The sequence below is a fragment of the Oncorhynchus mykiss genome, chromosome 8, assembly GCF_013265735.2.
Source record: "Oncorhynchus mykiss isolate Arlee chromosome 8, USDA_OmykA_1.1, whole genome shotgun sequence".
In the NCBI taxonomy this organism is placed as follows: domain Eukaryota; kingdom Metazoa; phylum Chordata; class Actinopteri; order Salmoniformes; family Salmonidae; genus Oncorhynchus; species Oncorhynchus mykiss.
In genome coordinates, this window is record NC_048572.1 from 747275 (window position 1) to 762227 (window position 14953).

The following is a 14953-nucleotide window of genomic DNA, read 5'->3' on the forward strand; positions in this document are numbered from 1 at the left end:
TGAGATGCGATGTCTTCCTTCCCACCTTGTGTCTTTAGTCAAAGTTCTACGACCACTTTTACATGGCATAGCTGCAGACTGAATCTTTCTGGTCTCGTAGTGGAGGTTATCTTCTCACCTCGTGTTGAGTCACTCTGGTCGGAAAGGCAGTTCCATCACATTGACATGCTCGTCTGAGCTCATTAGGGGCATGGGCTTAGTTAATGTGCAACAGACGTGAAAAATCATCATCTCATTAGAAAACTGAAATCACATTCATATCTTAACACAAATAGTTTCATTGTTCTTCATATCGTATTAACATCATATTGGATGGAACCTTGACAGCTAGAATGTGTTTCCTTCCTAAGTTACAGTATTTTCGTTACACAGTTTTTAATGACATCACAAAATGAAAAGCAATATGACAGGATTATTCTTTAGATCCCCACGGTCCATTCTTAACCTAACCCTTACCTTATCTATTAAATATTCACTGTCTTCAGAAAAAGGTTTTGGAGGCAAGAGTATCTCTCCACACACAGCACATTCTTTCCCCAATACTGCAGGACAAGAAAGACCATTTTGGGGCACACAATTTATGACCGGGTCTTAAGGTGTCAAAACCGGCACAACTCCCCACTCTCCTCTCCTGGAGGTCTGGCTATCTGTCAGCCATGTTCCAAGCTGGTCTGGCTATCTGTCAGCCATGTTCCAAGCTGGTCTGTCTATCTGTCAGCCATGTTCCAAACTGGTCTGGCTATCTGTCAGCCATGTTCCAAGCTGGTCTGTTTATCTGTCAGCCATGTTCCAAGCTGGTCTGTCTATCTGTCAGCCATGTTCCAAGCTGGTCTGGCTATCTGTCAGCCATGTTCCAAACTGGTCTGGCTATCTGTCAGCCATGTTCCAAACTGGTCTGGCTATCTGTCAGCCATGTTCCAAACTGGTCTGGCTATCTGTCAGCCATGTTCCAAGCTGGTCTGGCACATCCTCACCCAGGAGAGAGTCATGACACCCTGTTGGTATTGTTGATCTAGACAGGTTGACTATAACATGACCCTGTTGTTATTGTTGATCTAGACAGGTCGACTATAACATGACCCTGTTGTTATTGTTGATCTAGACAGGTTGAACTATAACATGACCCTGTTGTTATTGTTGATCTAGACAGGTTGAACTATAACATGACCCTGTTGTTATTGTTGATCTAGACAGGTCGACTATAACATGACCCTGTTATTATTGTTGATCTAGACAGGTTGACTATAACATGACCCTGATGGTATTGTTGATCTAGACAAGTTGAACTGTAACATGACCCTGATGGTATTGTTGATCCAGACATAACTTAATAATCGTGATCAAAGATCAGATCATGCCCCATTTGTGACTTGTTTCAGGAAACTAGGCGTCAGGTTGCCTAGTGCTTAGAGCTTTGGGCCAGTAACCGAAAGGTTGCTGAATCAAATCCCCGAACTGACAAAGTAAAAATCTGTCGTTCTGCCCCTGAACAAGGCAGTTAACCCACTGTTCCCTGGTAGGCCGTCATTGTAAATAAGAATGTGTTCTTAATTAACTGACTAGTTTAACTAGTTAAATAAAGGTGAAATAAAATCAATAAATAAAGTGTGTCGCAAGTCACGACTTCACAGGACCATTTTGAATGTTTGTTTTTTTAATCAAAATGCATTTTTTGGGCAGAAATGCCTTCTGGAACATGTGACATTTAATGTGCCTTAATAACAGACTTGCCATCTGTTAATATGAATACAATTGTTAAATTATGAACCTAGTTGGTTTAGCCACATAAAAAAGTCAGCAACCTTCCCACAAGCCATGACTTACTGAGATAATGAGTGGGCTGGATATGCAGAGAGATGAGTTCGGATTGGTCTGCCATATAGAGGGCTTCTGTCGATTTGAGCACTCAGTTCACACAGTGTGAGCAGCGATGTCGTCATTATGTCATCCAAAAACATGGCAGACATTGGATGAATATAAAAAATAAAAATGTTATCGGCCTCAGCGACAATTATTTGAATAATTCAATGGATATTTTTTTCACATAGGTGATGACTAAAGTGACTTATTACACATTTTCAAATCTGACTTCTCTATGTGGCCGTGTATGGAAATTGTCTTTCTGGGCCAAGCTAAACTGCAGTACCGAAACAAAACTGTCGGATGCGGCTTTAAAACTATTGTGTAGTGGAGCTCTCCACTTTCTGGAGGATCAAGTTATGAAATCAGTGGAAATAGAGTATGATAGTTAATGAGATGGAGGAGACACCTGTCTCTGGATTACATCTTCAAACTAAAGGCAACAGTGGCATAGCATTCCTGACAGGGAGATGTGTCCATCACGCATGATGATGTATTTGGGTAAGATAGTCTAGTGTTAGCTAGCTACATTTTCAGATATTACATATTTCCAATTTTGACAGAAAGTGGTTTAATTTCAAGCTAAAATGTACTGTTAGCTAGCTAGCTAGCTAGCGTTAGCTGGCTGGCTCCCTAGCTAACGTTACGTGTATGACGTTATTATTCGTATCCCAGAACGGTTTGCTTTGCTAGGTAGAGCCTAATGTTAGCTAGCTCCCAGCAGATTCATGCAGTGTAGTGGCTCGTTAGCTAACATGACGTGTGTGATCTTACACACTGTTTACCTAGCTAGGTTCTAGCTAGGTTCATTGTTTACCTAGCTAGCTAGCTATATGTCTGTGACTATAACAGAACTTACGTAGCAGGCAAAACCCAGAGGAAAAACTGTTCAGAATTATTTTATTTTTTTTGTCTCTGACCGTTCCCTCAGTTGTCTTTTCCAAGAGATATTTGATAGCGACCATTTTACAGTTCCTACGACTTCCACAGGATGTCATCAATCTTTGGAATTGGGTTGAAGTTAATCATTGGTGCAACGAAGAAGAAGCACATCCTGGAACAACGTTACACTGTTGAGAGTTACGCAAGAGGGAAAATGGTGCATGTTTTGTTTACTTGCTCTATTGAATACAGATTGCCCCGTCTACAATTTGATCGATTATTAACGTTTAAAAATACCTAAAGTTGTATTACAAAAGTAGTTTGAAAAATTTTGGCAAAGTTTATAGGCAACTTTTGAAATGTTTTGTAGTGACGTTGTGTTTTGGCAAGCTGTTTTTTCCCGGATCAAACCTGCTTTATAAATGGACATTTTGGGTATACATGGATGGAATGTATCGAAAAAAAGGACCAATTGTGATGTTTATGGGACATATTGGACTGCCAACAAAGAAGCTCGTCAAAGGTAATGCATGTTTTATATTTTATTTCAGTGTTTTGTGTAGCGCCTGCTACGCTAGTTATTTTGTTGTTGTTTTGTTTACAACTGGTTCAGGTGGGTGCATGCTATCAGAAAATCTCATGCTTTCGCCGAAAAGCATTTTTAAAATCTGACATGTTGGCTGGATTCACAACGAGTGTAGCTTTAATTGAGTTTAATTGAGTACCCTGCATGTGTGATTTAATGAAAGTTTGAGTTTTATAGCGTTTTATTTGAATTTGGCGCTATGCATTTCCCCAGGCTATTGGCCACTTGGGACGCTAGCGTCTCACTATCTCCAAGAGGTTGCTAAAGTGTACAACACCCGTTGAATATGGTCAGTGTCTCTAGTGGTCTGTTCAGGTTTTAGCTGGTCTCTAGTGGTCTGTTCAGGTTTTAGCTGGTCTCTAGTGGTCTGTTCAGGTTTTAGCTGGTCTCTAGTGGTCTGTTCAGGTTTTAGCTGGTCTCTAGTGGTCTGTTCAGGTTTTAGCTGGTCTCTAGTAGTTTGTCCAGGTTTTAGCTGGTCTCTAGTGGTCTGTAGTGGTCTGTAGTGGTCTGTACTTTGATGTCTTGCTGGTAGTGGTCTGTAGTGGTCTGTAGCAGTATGTAGTGGTCTGTAGTGGTATGTACTAGTCTGTAGTGGTCTGTAGTGGTACCTTGAGGTCTTGCTGGTAGTGGTCCATCATGGCCAGCTTGTCGGTTGTCTCTCTCTCCAGAGTGTCTAATTGGTCCTTCAGCCTCCGACAGACCACACCCTTCTCCGCAACGCTGCCACCTACAGAGGTCATTGCCACAGCTACCAACACAGGTCAGAGGTCATGGAGATCAGCACAGAGTTCAAGGTTGAGAGAATGTTGAGAGCAGTGTGTGTGTGTGTCTGTGTCTGTGTGTCTGTGTGTGTGTGTTTACCAGGGATGTTGTTGCAGCCCATGTTCTTGAGTCTCTCTGTCAGTCTCTGTTGCTGTGGAACCAACTGACACAGTTTCCTCTGGTAGTCCTATTGTACACAGACACACATGTATTTATAGTAACCTATAGCTGGCTGGCTCCCTGGAGCCCACTATCCTATGGTGTTGGAGGACAGAAGAGAGACATGTTTATTTTACAGTACCAGTATTGCTGTAAACCTTATTTTACCAAATAAGCATGTTCGCTGAGGAAGGGAGAGAAGAGTAAGATTATTGGAAGCTGGGAATGGAAAGAGGGATGGGCATATTGAGGGAAGGATGGAAGTATTGAGGGAGGGATGGACATATTGAGGGAAGGATGGAAGTATTGAGGGAGGGATGGGCATATTGAGGGAAGGATGGAAGTATTGAGGGAGGGATGGGCATATTGAGGGAAGGATGGAAGTATTGAGGGAGGGATGGACATATTGAGGGAAGGATGGAAGTATTGAGGGAGGGATGGACATATTGAGGGAAGGATGGAAGTATTGAGGGAGGGATGGGCATATTGAGGGAAGGATGGAAGTATTGAGGGAGGGATGGGCATATTGAGGGAAGGATGGAAGTATTTAGGGAGGGATGGACATATTGAGGGAAGGATGGAAGTATTGAGGGAGGGATGGACATATTGAGGGAGGGATGGACGTATTGAGGGGAGGAGGGGTGGTGATGGAGGGATGGACGTATTGAGGGGAGGAGGGGTGGTGATGGAGGGATGGATGTATTGAGGGGAGGAGGGGTGGTGATGGAGGGATGGATGTATTGAGAAGAGGAGGGGTGGTGATGGAGGGATGGACATATTGAGGGGAGGAGGGGTGGTGATGGAGGGATGGATGTTTTGAGGGGAGGAGGGGTGGTGATGGAGGGATGGACGTATTGAGGGGAGGAGGGGTGGTGATGGAGGGATGAACATATTGAGGGGAGGAGGGGTGGTGATGGAGGGATGAACATATTGAGGGGAGGAGGGGTGGTGATGGAGGGATGGATATATTGAGGGGAGGAGGGGTGGAGATGGAGGGCTAGAACGGTGGAGTGATGACAGATGGAGGGATTGGCTCTGACCTCAAACTGTGTCTGCAGGGTGTTGATCTTGGAGGCACGCCCATCTCTCCGCTGATTGATGAGATCGATCTCCGCTCTTTGGATCCGCCTCTTACTCTGGGCGTCACGGAGACCATCTGATAACTGCTTGTGTCTGCTGCCCTGGAGACCAACCACCAATCAGGGGTTAATGTAATTGTGTGTGTGCGTGCGTGCGTGCTGACCCTGGGTCACAGCCAGGGTCAGCCATTATCAACATAGAGTGGGGTCACGGCCAGGGTCACCATTATCAACATAGAGTGGGGTCACGGCCAGGGTCAGCCATTATCAACATAGAGTGGGGTCAAGGCCAGGGTCACCATTATCAACATAGAGTGGGGTCACGGCCAGGGTCAGCCATTATCAACATAGAGTGGGGTCAAGGCCAGGGTCACCATTATCAACATAGAGTGGGGTCACGGCCAGGGTCAGCCATTATCAACATAGAGTGGGGTCAAGGCCAGGGTCACCATTATCAACATAGAGTGGGGTCACGGCCAGGTTCAACATTATCACCAGCAACCATGGAGGAAATAAGGTTAAATGCCTTGCTCAAGGGCACGTCGACAGATTTTTCACCTTGTCGGATACTAACCTTTCAGGGTCACTGACCCACTGCCATCTGCCGCACGTGTGTGGGTGGTGTGTGTGTGGGTGGTGTATGTGTGGGTGGTGTGTGCGTGTGTGTGGTGTGTTGTGTGTGTGTGTGGGTGGTGTGTGTGTGGTGTGTTGTGTGTGTGGTGTGTTGTGTGTGTGTGGGTGGTGTATGTGTGGGTGGTGTGTGTGGTGTGTGTGTGGTGTGTTGTGTGTGTGTGGGTGGTGTATGTGTGGGTGGTGTGTGTGTGGGTGGTGTATGTGTGTGTGGGTGGTGTATGTGGGTGGTGTGTGTGTGGTGTGTGTGTGGGTGGTGTATGTGTGGGTGGTGTGTGGGTGGGTGGTGTGTGTGTGGGTGGGTGGTTTGTGTGTTTGGGTGGTGTATGTGTGGGTGGTGTGTGTGTGTGTGGGTGGTGTGTGTGTGGGTGGTGTATGTGTGGGTTGTGTGTGTGTGTGTGTGTGTGTGTGTGTGTGTGTGTGTGTGTGTGTGTGTGTGTGTGTGTGTGTGTGGTGTGGTGTGTGTGTGTGTGGTGTGTGTGTGTGTGTGGGGGTGGTGTATGTGTGTGGTGTATGTGTGTGTGGTGTATGTGTGTGTGGTGTGTGTGTGTGGTGTGTGTGGTGTGTGTGGTGTGTTTGGTGTGGGTGGTGTGGGTGGTGTGGTGTGTGTGGGTGGTGTGTGTGTGTGTGGGTGGTGTGTGTGGTGTGTGGTGTGTGTGTGTAATAATAACGCTCTAATGGCTAGGCCATCTGTCTCACCACAGCCTCCAGCTCCATCTCCAAACTCTTCTTCTTGGCTCGGAGCACAGTGATCTCCTCCTGCTCTCTTTCTCTCATCCTCCACAACTCTTCCTTCCTCACTCGCTCCCACTCCTCCCTCCGCTGGCGCTCCTGCTCCTGTTGCGCTGCCTGCGAGAGCCCGAGAGAGAAAAGAGCATGAAAAAGAGAGAGAGCGAGACAGAGATTAAACGAGAGAGACAGAGAGAGACAGAGAGAGAGAGAGAGAAAGAGAGAAAGAGAAAAAGAGAGAGAGATAAAGCGAGACAGAGAGAGAGAGAGAGCGAAAACAATAGAAAGGAGGAATGAGTAGGTGAATGGATGATCTCTGCATGTGTGGTTCCCACCGTGAAGCATGGAGGTGGTGGTGACACTGTCAGTGACTTATTTAGAATTTAAGGCCCACTTGACCAGCATGACTACCACAGCATTCTGCAACGATACGCCATCCCATCTGGTTTGGGCTTCATGGGACTATCATTTGCTTTTCAACAGGATAATGACCCAACACACCTCCAGACTGTGTAAGGACTAATTGACCAAGAAGGAGAGTGATGGAGTACGGCATTAGATGACCTGGCCTCCACAATCCTCCGTCCTCAACCCAAATGTGATGGTTAGGGATGAGTTAAACCGCAGAGTGAAGGAAAAGCAGCCAACAAGTGATTCTTCAAAGTAGCCACCCTTTGCCTTGATGACAGCTTTGCACACTCTTGGCATTCTCTCAACCAGCATCACCTGGAACGCTTTTCCAAAATTATTGAAGGAGTTCCCACATATGCTGAACTAAAATAAAAAATACAAATTGTTTAATAGTTTTTTGGTTACTACATGATTCTATATGTGTTATTTCATAGTTTTGATGTCTTCACTATTATTATACAGTGTAGAAAATAGTAAAAAGTTAAGAAAAACCCTGGAATGAGTAGGTGTGTCCAAACTTTTGACTGGTACTGTGTATAATATCTGGTTAAAGGGGATGTATATCATAATGGAGGAGTATCTGGTTAAAGGGGATGGATATCATAATGGAGGAGTATCTGGTTAAAGGGGATGTATATCATAATGGAGGAGTGTCTGGTTAAAGGGGATGTATATCATAATGGAGGAGTATCTGGTTAAAGGGGATGGATTACATAATGGAGGAGTATCTGGTTAAAGGGGATGGATATCATAATGGAGGAGTATCTGGTTAAAGGGGATGACCGTTTCACCCAGTGATGTACTGGTCACTAAACCTCCAGATAATGACTGTGTCACCCAGTGATGTAGTGGTCACTAAACCTCCAGATAATGACTGTGTCACCCAGTGATGTACTGGTCACTAAACCTCCAGATAATGACTGTGTCACCCAGTGATGTACTGGTCACTAAACCTCCAGATAATGACTGTGTCAACCAGTGATGTAGTGGTCACTAAACCTTCAGATAATGACTATATCACCCAGTGATGTAGTGGAGTCACTAAACCTCCAGATAATGACTGTATCACCCAGTGATGTAGTGGAGTCACTAAACCTCCAGATAATGACTGTATCACCCAGTGATGTAGTGGAGTCACTAAACCTCCAGATAATGACTGTTTTACCCAGTGATGTAGTGGAGTCACTAAACCTCCAGATAATGACTGTTTTACCCAGTGATGTAGTGGAGTCACTTAACCTCCATATAATGACTGTATCACCCAGTGATGAATTGGAATCTCTAAACCTCCAGATAATGACTGTATCACCCAGTGATGTAGTGGAGTCACTAAACCTCCAGATAATGACTGTATCACCCAGTGATGTAGTGGAGTCACTAAACCTCCAGATAATGACTGTATCACCCAGTGATGTAGTGGACTTACTAAACCTCCAGATAATGACTGTATCACCCAGTGATGTAGTGGAGTCACTAAACCTCCAGATAATGACTGTATCACCCAGTGATGTAGTGGACTTACTAAACCTCCAGATAATGACTGTATCACCCAGTAATGTAGTGGAGTCACTAAACCTCCAGATAATGACTGTATCACCCAGTGATGTAGTGGTCACTAAACCTCCAGATAATGACTGTATCACCCAGTGATGAATTGGAATCACTAAACCTCCAGATAATCACTGTTTTACCCAGTGATGTAGTGGAGACACTAAACCTCCAGATAATGACTGTATCACCCGGGGATGTAGTGGAGAAACTAAAACTCCAGATAATGACTGTTTTACCCAGTGATGTAGTGGAGACACTAAACCTCCAGATAATGACTGTATCACCCAGTGATGTAGTGGAGACACTAAACCTCCAGATAATGACTGTATCACCCGGGGATGTAGTGGAGACACTAAACCTCCAGATAATGACTGTATCGCCCAGTGATGTAGTGGAGTCACTAAACCTCCAGATAATGACTGTATCACCCAGTGATGTAGTGGAGACACTAAACCTCCAGATAATGACTGTATCACCCAGTGATGTAGTGGAGTCACTAAACCTCCAGATAATGACTGTATCACCCAGTAATGTAGTGGAGTCACTAAACCTCCAGATAATGACTGTATCACCCAGTGATGTAGTGGAGACACTAAACATCCAGATAATGACTGTATCACCCGGGGATGTAGTGGAGACACTAAACCTCCAGATAATGACTGTATCGCCCAGTGATGTAGTGGAGTCACTAAACCTCCAGATAATGACTGTATCACCCAGTGATGTAGTGGAGACACTAAACCTCCAGATAATGACTGTATCACCCAGTGATGTAGTGGAGACACTAAACCTCCAGATAATGACTGTATCACCCAGTGATGTAGTGGAGTCACTAAACCTCCAGATAATGACTGTATCACCCAGTGATGTAGTGGAGACACTAAACCTCCAGATAATGACTGTATCACCCAGTGATGTAGTGGAGACACTAAACCTCCAGATAATGACTGTATCACCCAGTGATGTAGTGGAGTCACTAAACCTCCAGATAATGACTGTATCACCCAGTGATGTAGTGGTCACTAAACCTCCAGATAATGACTGTATCACCCAGTGATGTAGTGGAGTCACTTAACCTCCAGATAATGACTGTGTCACCCAGTGATGTAGTGGAGTCACTTAACCTCCAGATATTGGTCTTTCACCCAGTCAAGGTGTAGCCCCGCCTGCCAACGAACCATAGAAAGGAAAATATGTTGAGCCCCTATTATGAGTAATATCTTTCAAACTGTAATTTGTCAAGCAGTTCTCTCCGAGGGAAATGGGAGGACTTGCTGGCTACAGAACCTGGCTAAGAAACGCAGTAGGCTAAGTGGGAGGGTTGAGTGAGACTACAAATTGAAAGACGGCCTAATTTTCTAGACTCAAGGGAGAGAAACACATACCTGTACTGTTGTTTTTCCTCAATGCTGCTATTGTTTTTAAATTTCATAAAGCAACTTGTGTTTCTTAACCAGGTAGATAACTTAGAAAGCTTGGTGTTGACTGGTTAGCTTACGGGGAAGCAAGAGAGTATAATTAGAAGCCGTTATGTCCACAGTCATCGCTAACTCCCCCGTAGCTCACCAGCTGATGAAGGCTGTGACGTGTCGGCTGTGACGTGTCGGCTGTGACGTGCCGGCTGTGACGTGCCGGCTGTGACGTGTCTTTGCTAACTGCTGAACAGAACTGCACTGTGCATCTGTGATGCTAATATTAATTGTGTTTATCAATGGAAAAATGTGCATTCTCTCCACTCCACTCTTGTCCAGTCCACTTAGTGGGCAGATTTTAGTCAGAGATAATTTCGTCTCGTTTCAGTCAACTGAAATGAAACATTATTTTGGTTTAGTTATACGCCACTGAAATGTGGTGTATTTGAGTTTATTTTTGTTGACAAAATGAACACTGGTCCCACCTCCTTTCTCTCTCTCTGTCTCTCCTCTTCTTGTTGTCTCTTGTTCTCCTGCTCCTGCTCCCACACCTCTCTCATCCCCTGCACCTCACTGGCCTCCCTCTCTCTCATCTCCACCTCCCTCCTCTGTTTATCTTCTAGAGCCAGACGACGCTTCTCCAGCTCAGCGCTGCCTCGCGCAAAGTTTTCCTTCAGACGGTCTTCATACGATACTACTGGAGGAGGAGGGAGGGGAGAGGAGAGTAGGAGGGAGGTGAGAGGAGAGAAGGAGGGATGGGAGAGGTGAGAAGGAGGGAGGTGAGAGGAGAGAAGGAGGGAGGTGAGAGGAGAGAAGGAGGGAGAGGAGAGGAGGAGGGATGGGAGAGGAGAGGGGAGGAGGAGGGAGGTGAGAGGAGAGAAGGAGGGATGGGAGAGGAGAGGGGATGGGGAGGGAGGGGAGAGGAGAGGGGGAGGGAGGGGAGAGGAGGAGGAGGGATGGGAGAGGAGAGGGGATGGGAGAGGAGAGGGGATGGGGAGGGAGGGGAGAGGAGAGGGGAGGAGGAGGGAGGGGAGAGGAGGAGGGATGGGAGAGGGGATGGGAGGGAGGGGAGAGGAGAGGGGAGGAGGAGGGACGGGAGAGGAGGAGGGATGGGAGAGGAGAGGGGATGGGAGTGGAGAGGAGAGGAGGAAGGAGGAGGAGGGATGGGAGAGGAGAGGGGAGGAGGAGGCAGGGGAGAGGAGGAGGGATGGGAGAGGAGAGGAGAGGGGAGGAGGCAGGGGAGAGGAGAGGGGATGGGAGTGGAGAGGGGAGGAGGAGAGAGGGGAGAGGAGAGGGGATGGGAGTGGAGAGGGGAGGAGGAGGGAGGGGAGAGGAGAGGTGATGGGAGTGGAGAGGGGAGGAGGAGGGAGGGAGGGGAGAGGAGAGTGGAGGGGAGAGGAGGAGGAGGGAGGGGAGAGGAGTAGGGATGGGAGGGGAGGGGGAGGGAGGGGAGAGGAGAGGGGAAGATGAGGCAGGGGAGAGGAGAGGGGAGGAGGAGGCAGGGGAGAGGAGAGGGGAGGAGGGAGGGGAGAGGAGAGGGGAGGAGGAGGGAGGGGAGGGGAGAGGAGAGGAGAGGAGAGTAGGAGGGAGGGGAGAGGAGAGGGGAGGAGGAGGCAGGGGAGAGGAGAGGGGAGGAGGGAGGGGAGAGGAGAGGGGAGGAGGAGGGAGGGCAGAGGAGAGGGGAGAGGGAGGGAGGAGGAATGGGAGGAGAGTAGGAAGGAGGGGAGAGGAGAGTAGGAGGGAGGGGAGAGGAGAGTAGGAGGGAGGGGAGGGGAGAGTAGGAAGGAGGTGAGAGGGTGGGAGGAGGAGGGAGGGGAGAGGAGGAGGGAGGGGAGAGGAGAGTAGGAGGGATGGGAGAGGAGAGGGGGGATGGGAAAGGAGAATAGAAGGGAGGGGAGAGGAGAGGAGAGGGGGAGGGGAGAGGAGAGTAGGAGGGAAGGGAGAGGAGAGGGGAGGAGGAGGGAGGGAGAGTAAGAAGGAGGTGAGAGGGGGGAGGAGGAGGGAGGGGAGAGTAGGAGGGATGGGAGAGAAGAGGGGACATGGGAGAGGAGAAAAGGGGGAGAGGAGAGAAGGGGGAGAGGAGATCAGGGGGGAGACAGAAGGAGAGAGTACATAAAGTCAGCATCATTGAAGGGGTAAGAGAGACAGTTGTCACCTCTTGTAACGACCTATAACCAACCCCTCATAATATAGTTAGGGTTATGGTTATGTTAGGGTTATGGTTATGTTAGGGTTATGGTTATGTTAGGGTTATGGTTATGTCAGGGTTATGTTAGGGTTATGTTAGGGTTATGGTTATGTTAGGATTAGGGTTATGTTAGGATTAGGGTTATGTTAGGGTTATGTTAGGGTTATGTTAGGGTTATGGTTATGTTAGGGTTATGGTTATGTTAGGGTTATGTTAGGGTTATGGTTATGTTAGGGTTAGGGTTATGTTAGGGTTATGTTAGGGTTATGGTTATGTTAGGGTTATGGTTATGTTAGGGTTATGTTATGTTAGGGTTATGTTAGGGTTATGTTAGGGTTATGGTTATGTTAGGATTAGGGTTATGTTAGGGTTATGGTTATGTTAGGGTTATGTTAGGGTTATGTTAGGGTTATGTTAGGGTTATGGTTATGTTAGGGTTATGGTTATGTTAGGGTTATGGTTATGTTAGGGTTATGTTAGGGTTATGTTAGGGTTATGGTTATGTTAGGATTAGGGTTATGTTAGGGTTATGTTAGGGTTATGGTTATGTTAGGGTTATGGTTATGTTAGGGTTATGTTAGGGTTATGGTTATGTTAGGGTTAGGGTTATGTTAGGGTTATGGTTATGTCAGGGTTATGTTAGGGTTATGGTTATGTCAGGGTTATGTTAGGGTTATGGTTATGTCAGGGTTATGTTAGGGTTATGGTTATGTTAGGGTTATGCTTATGTTAGGGTTATGGTTATGTTAGGGTTATGGTTATGTTAGGGTTATGTTCGAGTTATGGATAAGGTTATGTACCGTTGTTCTTGTTCTTGTGTGCAGGTTCAAGCTCTGCTGTCCCGTCTATCAGGCCAGTGGAGAGGTAGGGCCCAGTTCCATTCAACATCTCTACTGGCCTGCTATCTCTACAGAAGACAGAGAAAAAATAATTAAACTTGAAACAACGCTGAAAGACTTCATTCAAAACACCAATCAGAGAGATAGTGTGAGCACGTGTGTGTGTGTGTGTTACCTAAGACAGGGGGGTACCAGGTCTGAGGGCAGGGTGTGTGTGTGTGTGTGTGTGTGTGTGTGTGTGTGTGTGTGTGTTCGTGTGTGTGTTACCTAAGACAGGGGGGTACCAGGTCAGAGGGCAGGGTGTTTGTGTGTGTGTGTTACCTAAAACAGGGGGGTACCAGGTCTGAGGGCAGGGTGAGGGGTAGCGGACATCCTGTCGTAACCATGTCTACCAGGTGCATGGCCAGAATAAACTCCTCAGCTCTCAGCTGACCGTCCTTATCCACGTCAGCCAGGGTCCTGCACCCACGCCAATAAATGACACACATTCAGAAAGACGAACACACACAGAGACAGACAGCTACTCACAAACTCACCAGATGGTAGCTAGCTGTGTCTGGGTGAGGTTGGAGGCAGTCAGGGCGTTCCTCACCTGAGGGCCTGAGAAACACAAAACAACAATGTGTTACAAACTAAGATACTACCTATAGACCTGACCTGAACCAGAAACAAGGTCACAGACCAGACCTGAACCAGAAACAAGGTCACAGACCTGACCTGAACCAGAAACAAGGTCACAGACCTGACCTGAACCAGAAACAAGGTCACAGACCTGACCTGAACCAGAAACAAGGTCACAGACCTGACCTGAACCAGAAACAAGGTCACAGACCTGACCTGAACCAGAAACAAGGTCACAGACCTGACCTGAACCAGAAACAAGGTCACAGACCTGACCTGAACCAGAAACAAGGTCACAGACCTGACCTGAACCAGAAACAAAGTCACAGACCTGACCTGAACCAGAAACAAGGTCACAGACCTGACCTGAACCAGAAACAAGGTCACAGACCTGACCTGAACCAGAAACAAGGTCACAGACCTGACCTGAACCAGAAACAAGGTCACAGACCTGACCTGAACCAGAAACAAGGTCACAGACCTGACCTGAACCAGAAACAAGGTCACAGACCTGACCTGAACCAGAAACAAAGTCACAGACCTGACCTGAACCAGAAACAAGGTCACAGACATGACCTGAACCAGAAACAAGGTCACAGACCTGACCTGAACCAGAAACAAGGTCACAGACCTGACCTGAACCAGAAACAAGGTCACAGACCTGACCTGAACCAGAAACAAGGTCACAGACCTGACCTGAACCAGAAACAAGGTCACAGACCTGACCTGAACCAGAAACAAGGTCACAGACCTGACCTGAACCAGAAACAAGGTCACAGACCTGACCTGAACCAGAAACAAGGTCACAGACCTGACCTGAACCATAAACAAGGTCACAGACCTGACCTGAACCAGCAACAAGGTCACAGACCTGACCTGAACCAGCAACAAGGTCACAGACCTGACCTGAACCATAACCAAGGTCACAGACCTGACCTGAACCAGCAACAAGGTCACAGACCTGACCTGAACCATAAACAAGGTCACAGACCTGACCTGAACCAGAAACAAGGTCACAGACCTGACCTGAACCAGAAACAAGGTCACAGACCTGACCTGAACCAGAAACAAGGTCACAGACCTGATCTGAACCAGAAACAAGGTCACAGACCAGACCTGAACCAGAAACAAGGTCACAGACCTGACCTGAACCAGAAACAAGGTCACAGACCTGACCTGAACCAGAAACAAGGTCACAGACCTGACCTGAACCAGAAACAAGGTCACAGACCTGACCTGAACCA

At 47.1% G+C, this 14953-nt stretch overlaps 1 protein-coding gene across 1 annotated transcript in view; it reads right to left on the reverse strand.

Moving 5' to 3' along the window:
- Positions 1-14953, reverse strand: part of LOC110513701 (intersectin-2-like) — a 113054-nt gene that overhangs the window by 27241 nt on the left and 70860 nt on the right. The window contains exons 10-17 of the mRNA XM_036986810.1: positions 13625-13688; positions 13410-13547; positions 13050-13156; positions 10487-10758; positions 6658-6870; positions 5290-5430; positions 4190-4277; positions 3937-4076 (exon numbers count right to left, since the gene is read on the reverse strand). Coding sequence (XP_036842705.1) covers positions 3937-4076; positions 4190-4277; positions 5290-5430; positions 6658-6870; positions 10487-10758; positions 13050-13156; positions 13410-13547; positions 13625-13688 — 1163 coding nt within the window. The remainder of the gene's footprint in view (positions 1-3936; positions 4077-4189; positions 4278-5289; positions 5431-6657; positions 6871-10486; positions 10759-13049; positions 13157-13409; positions 13548-13624; positions 13689-14953) is intronic.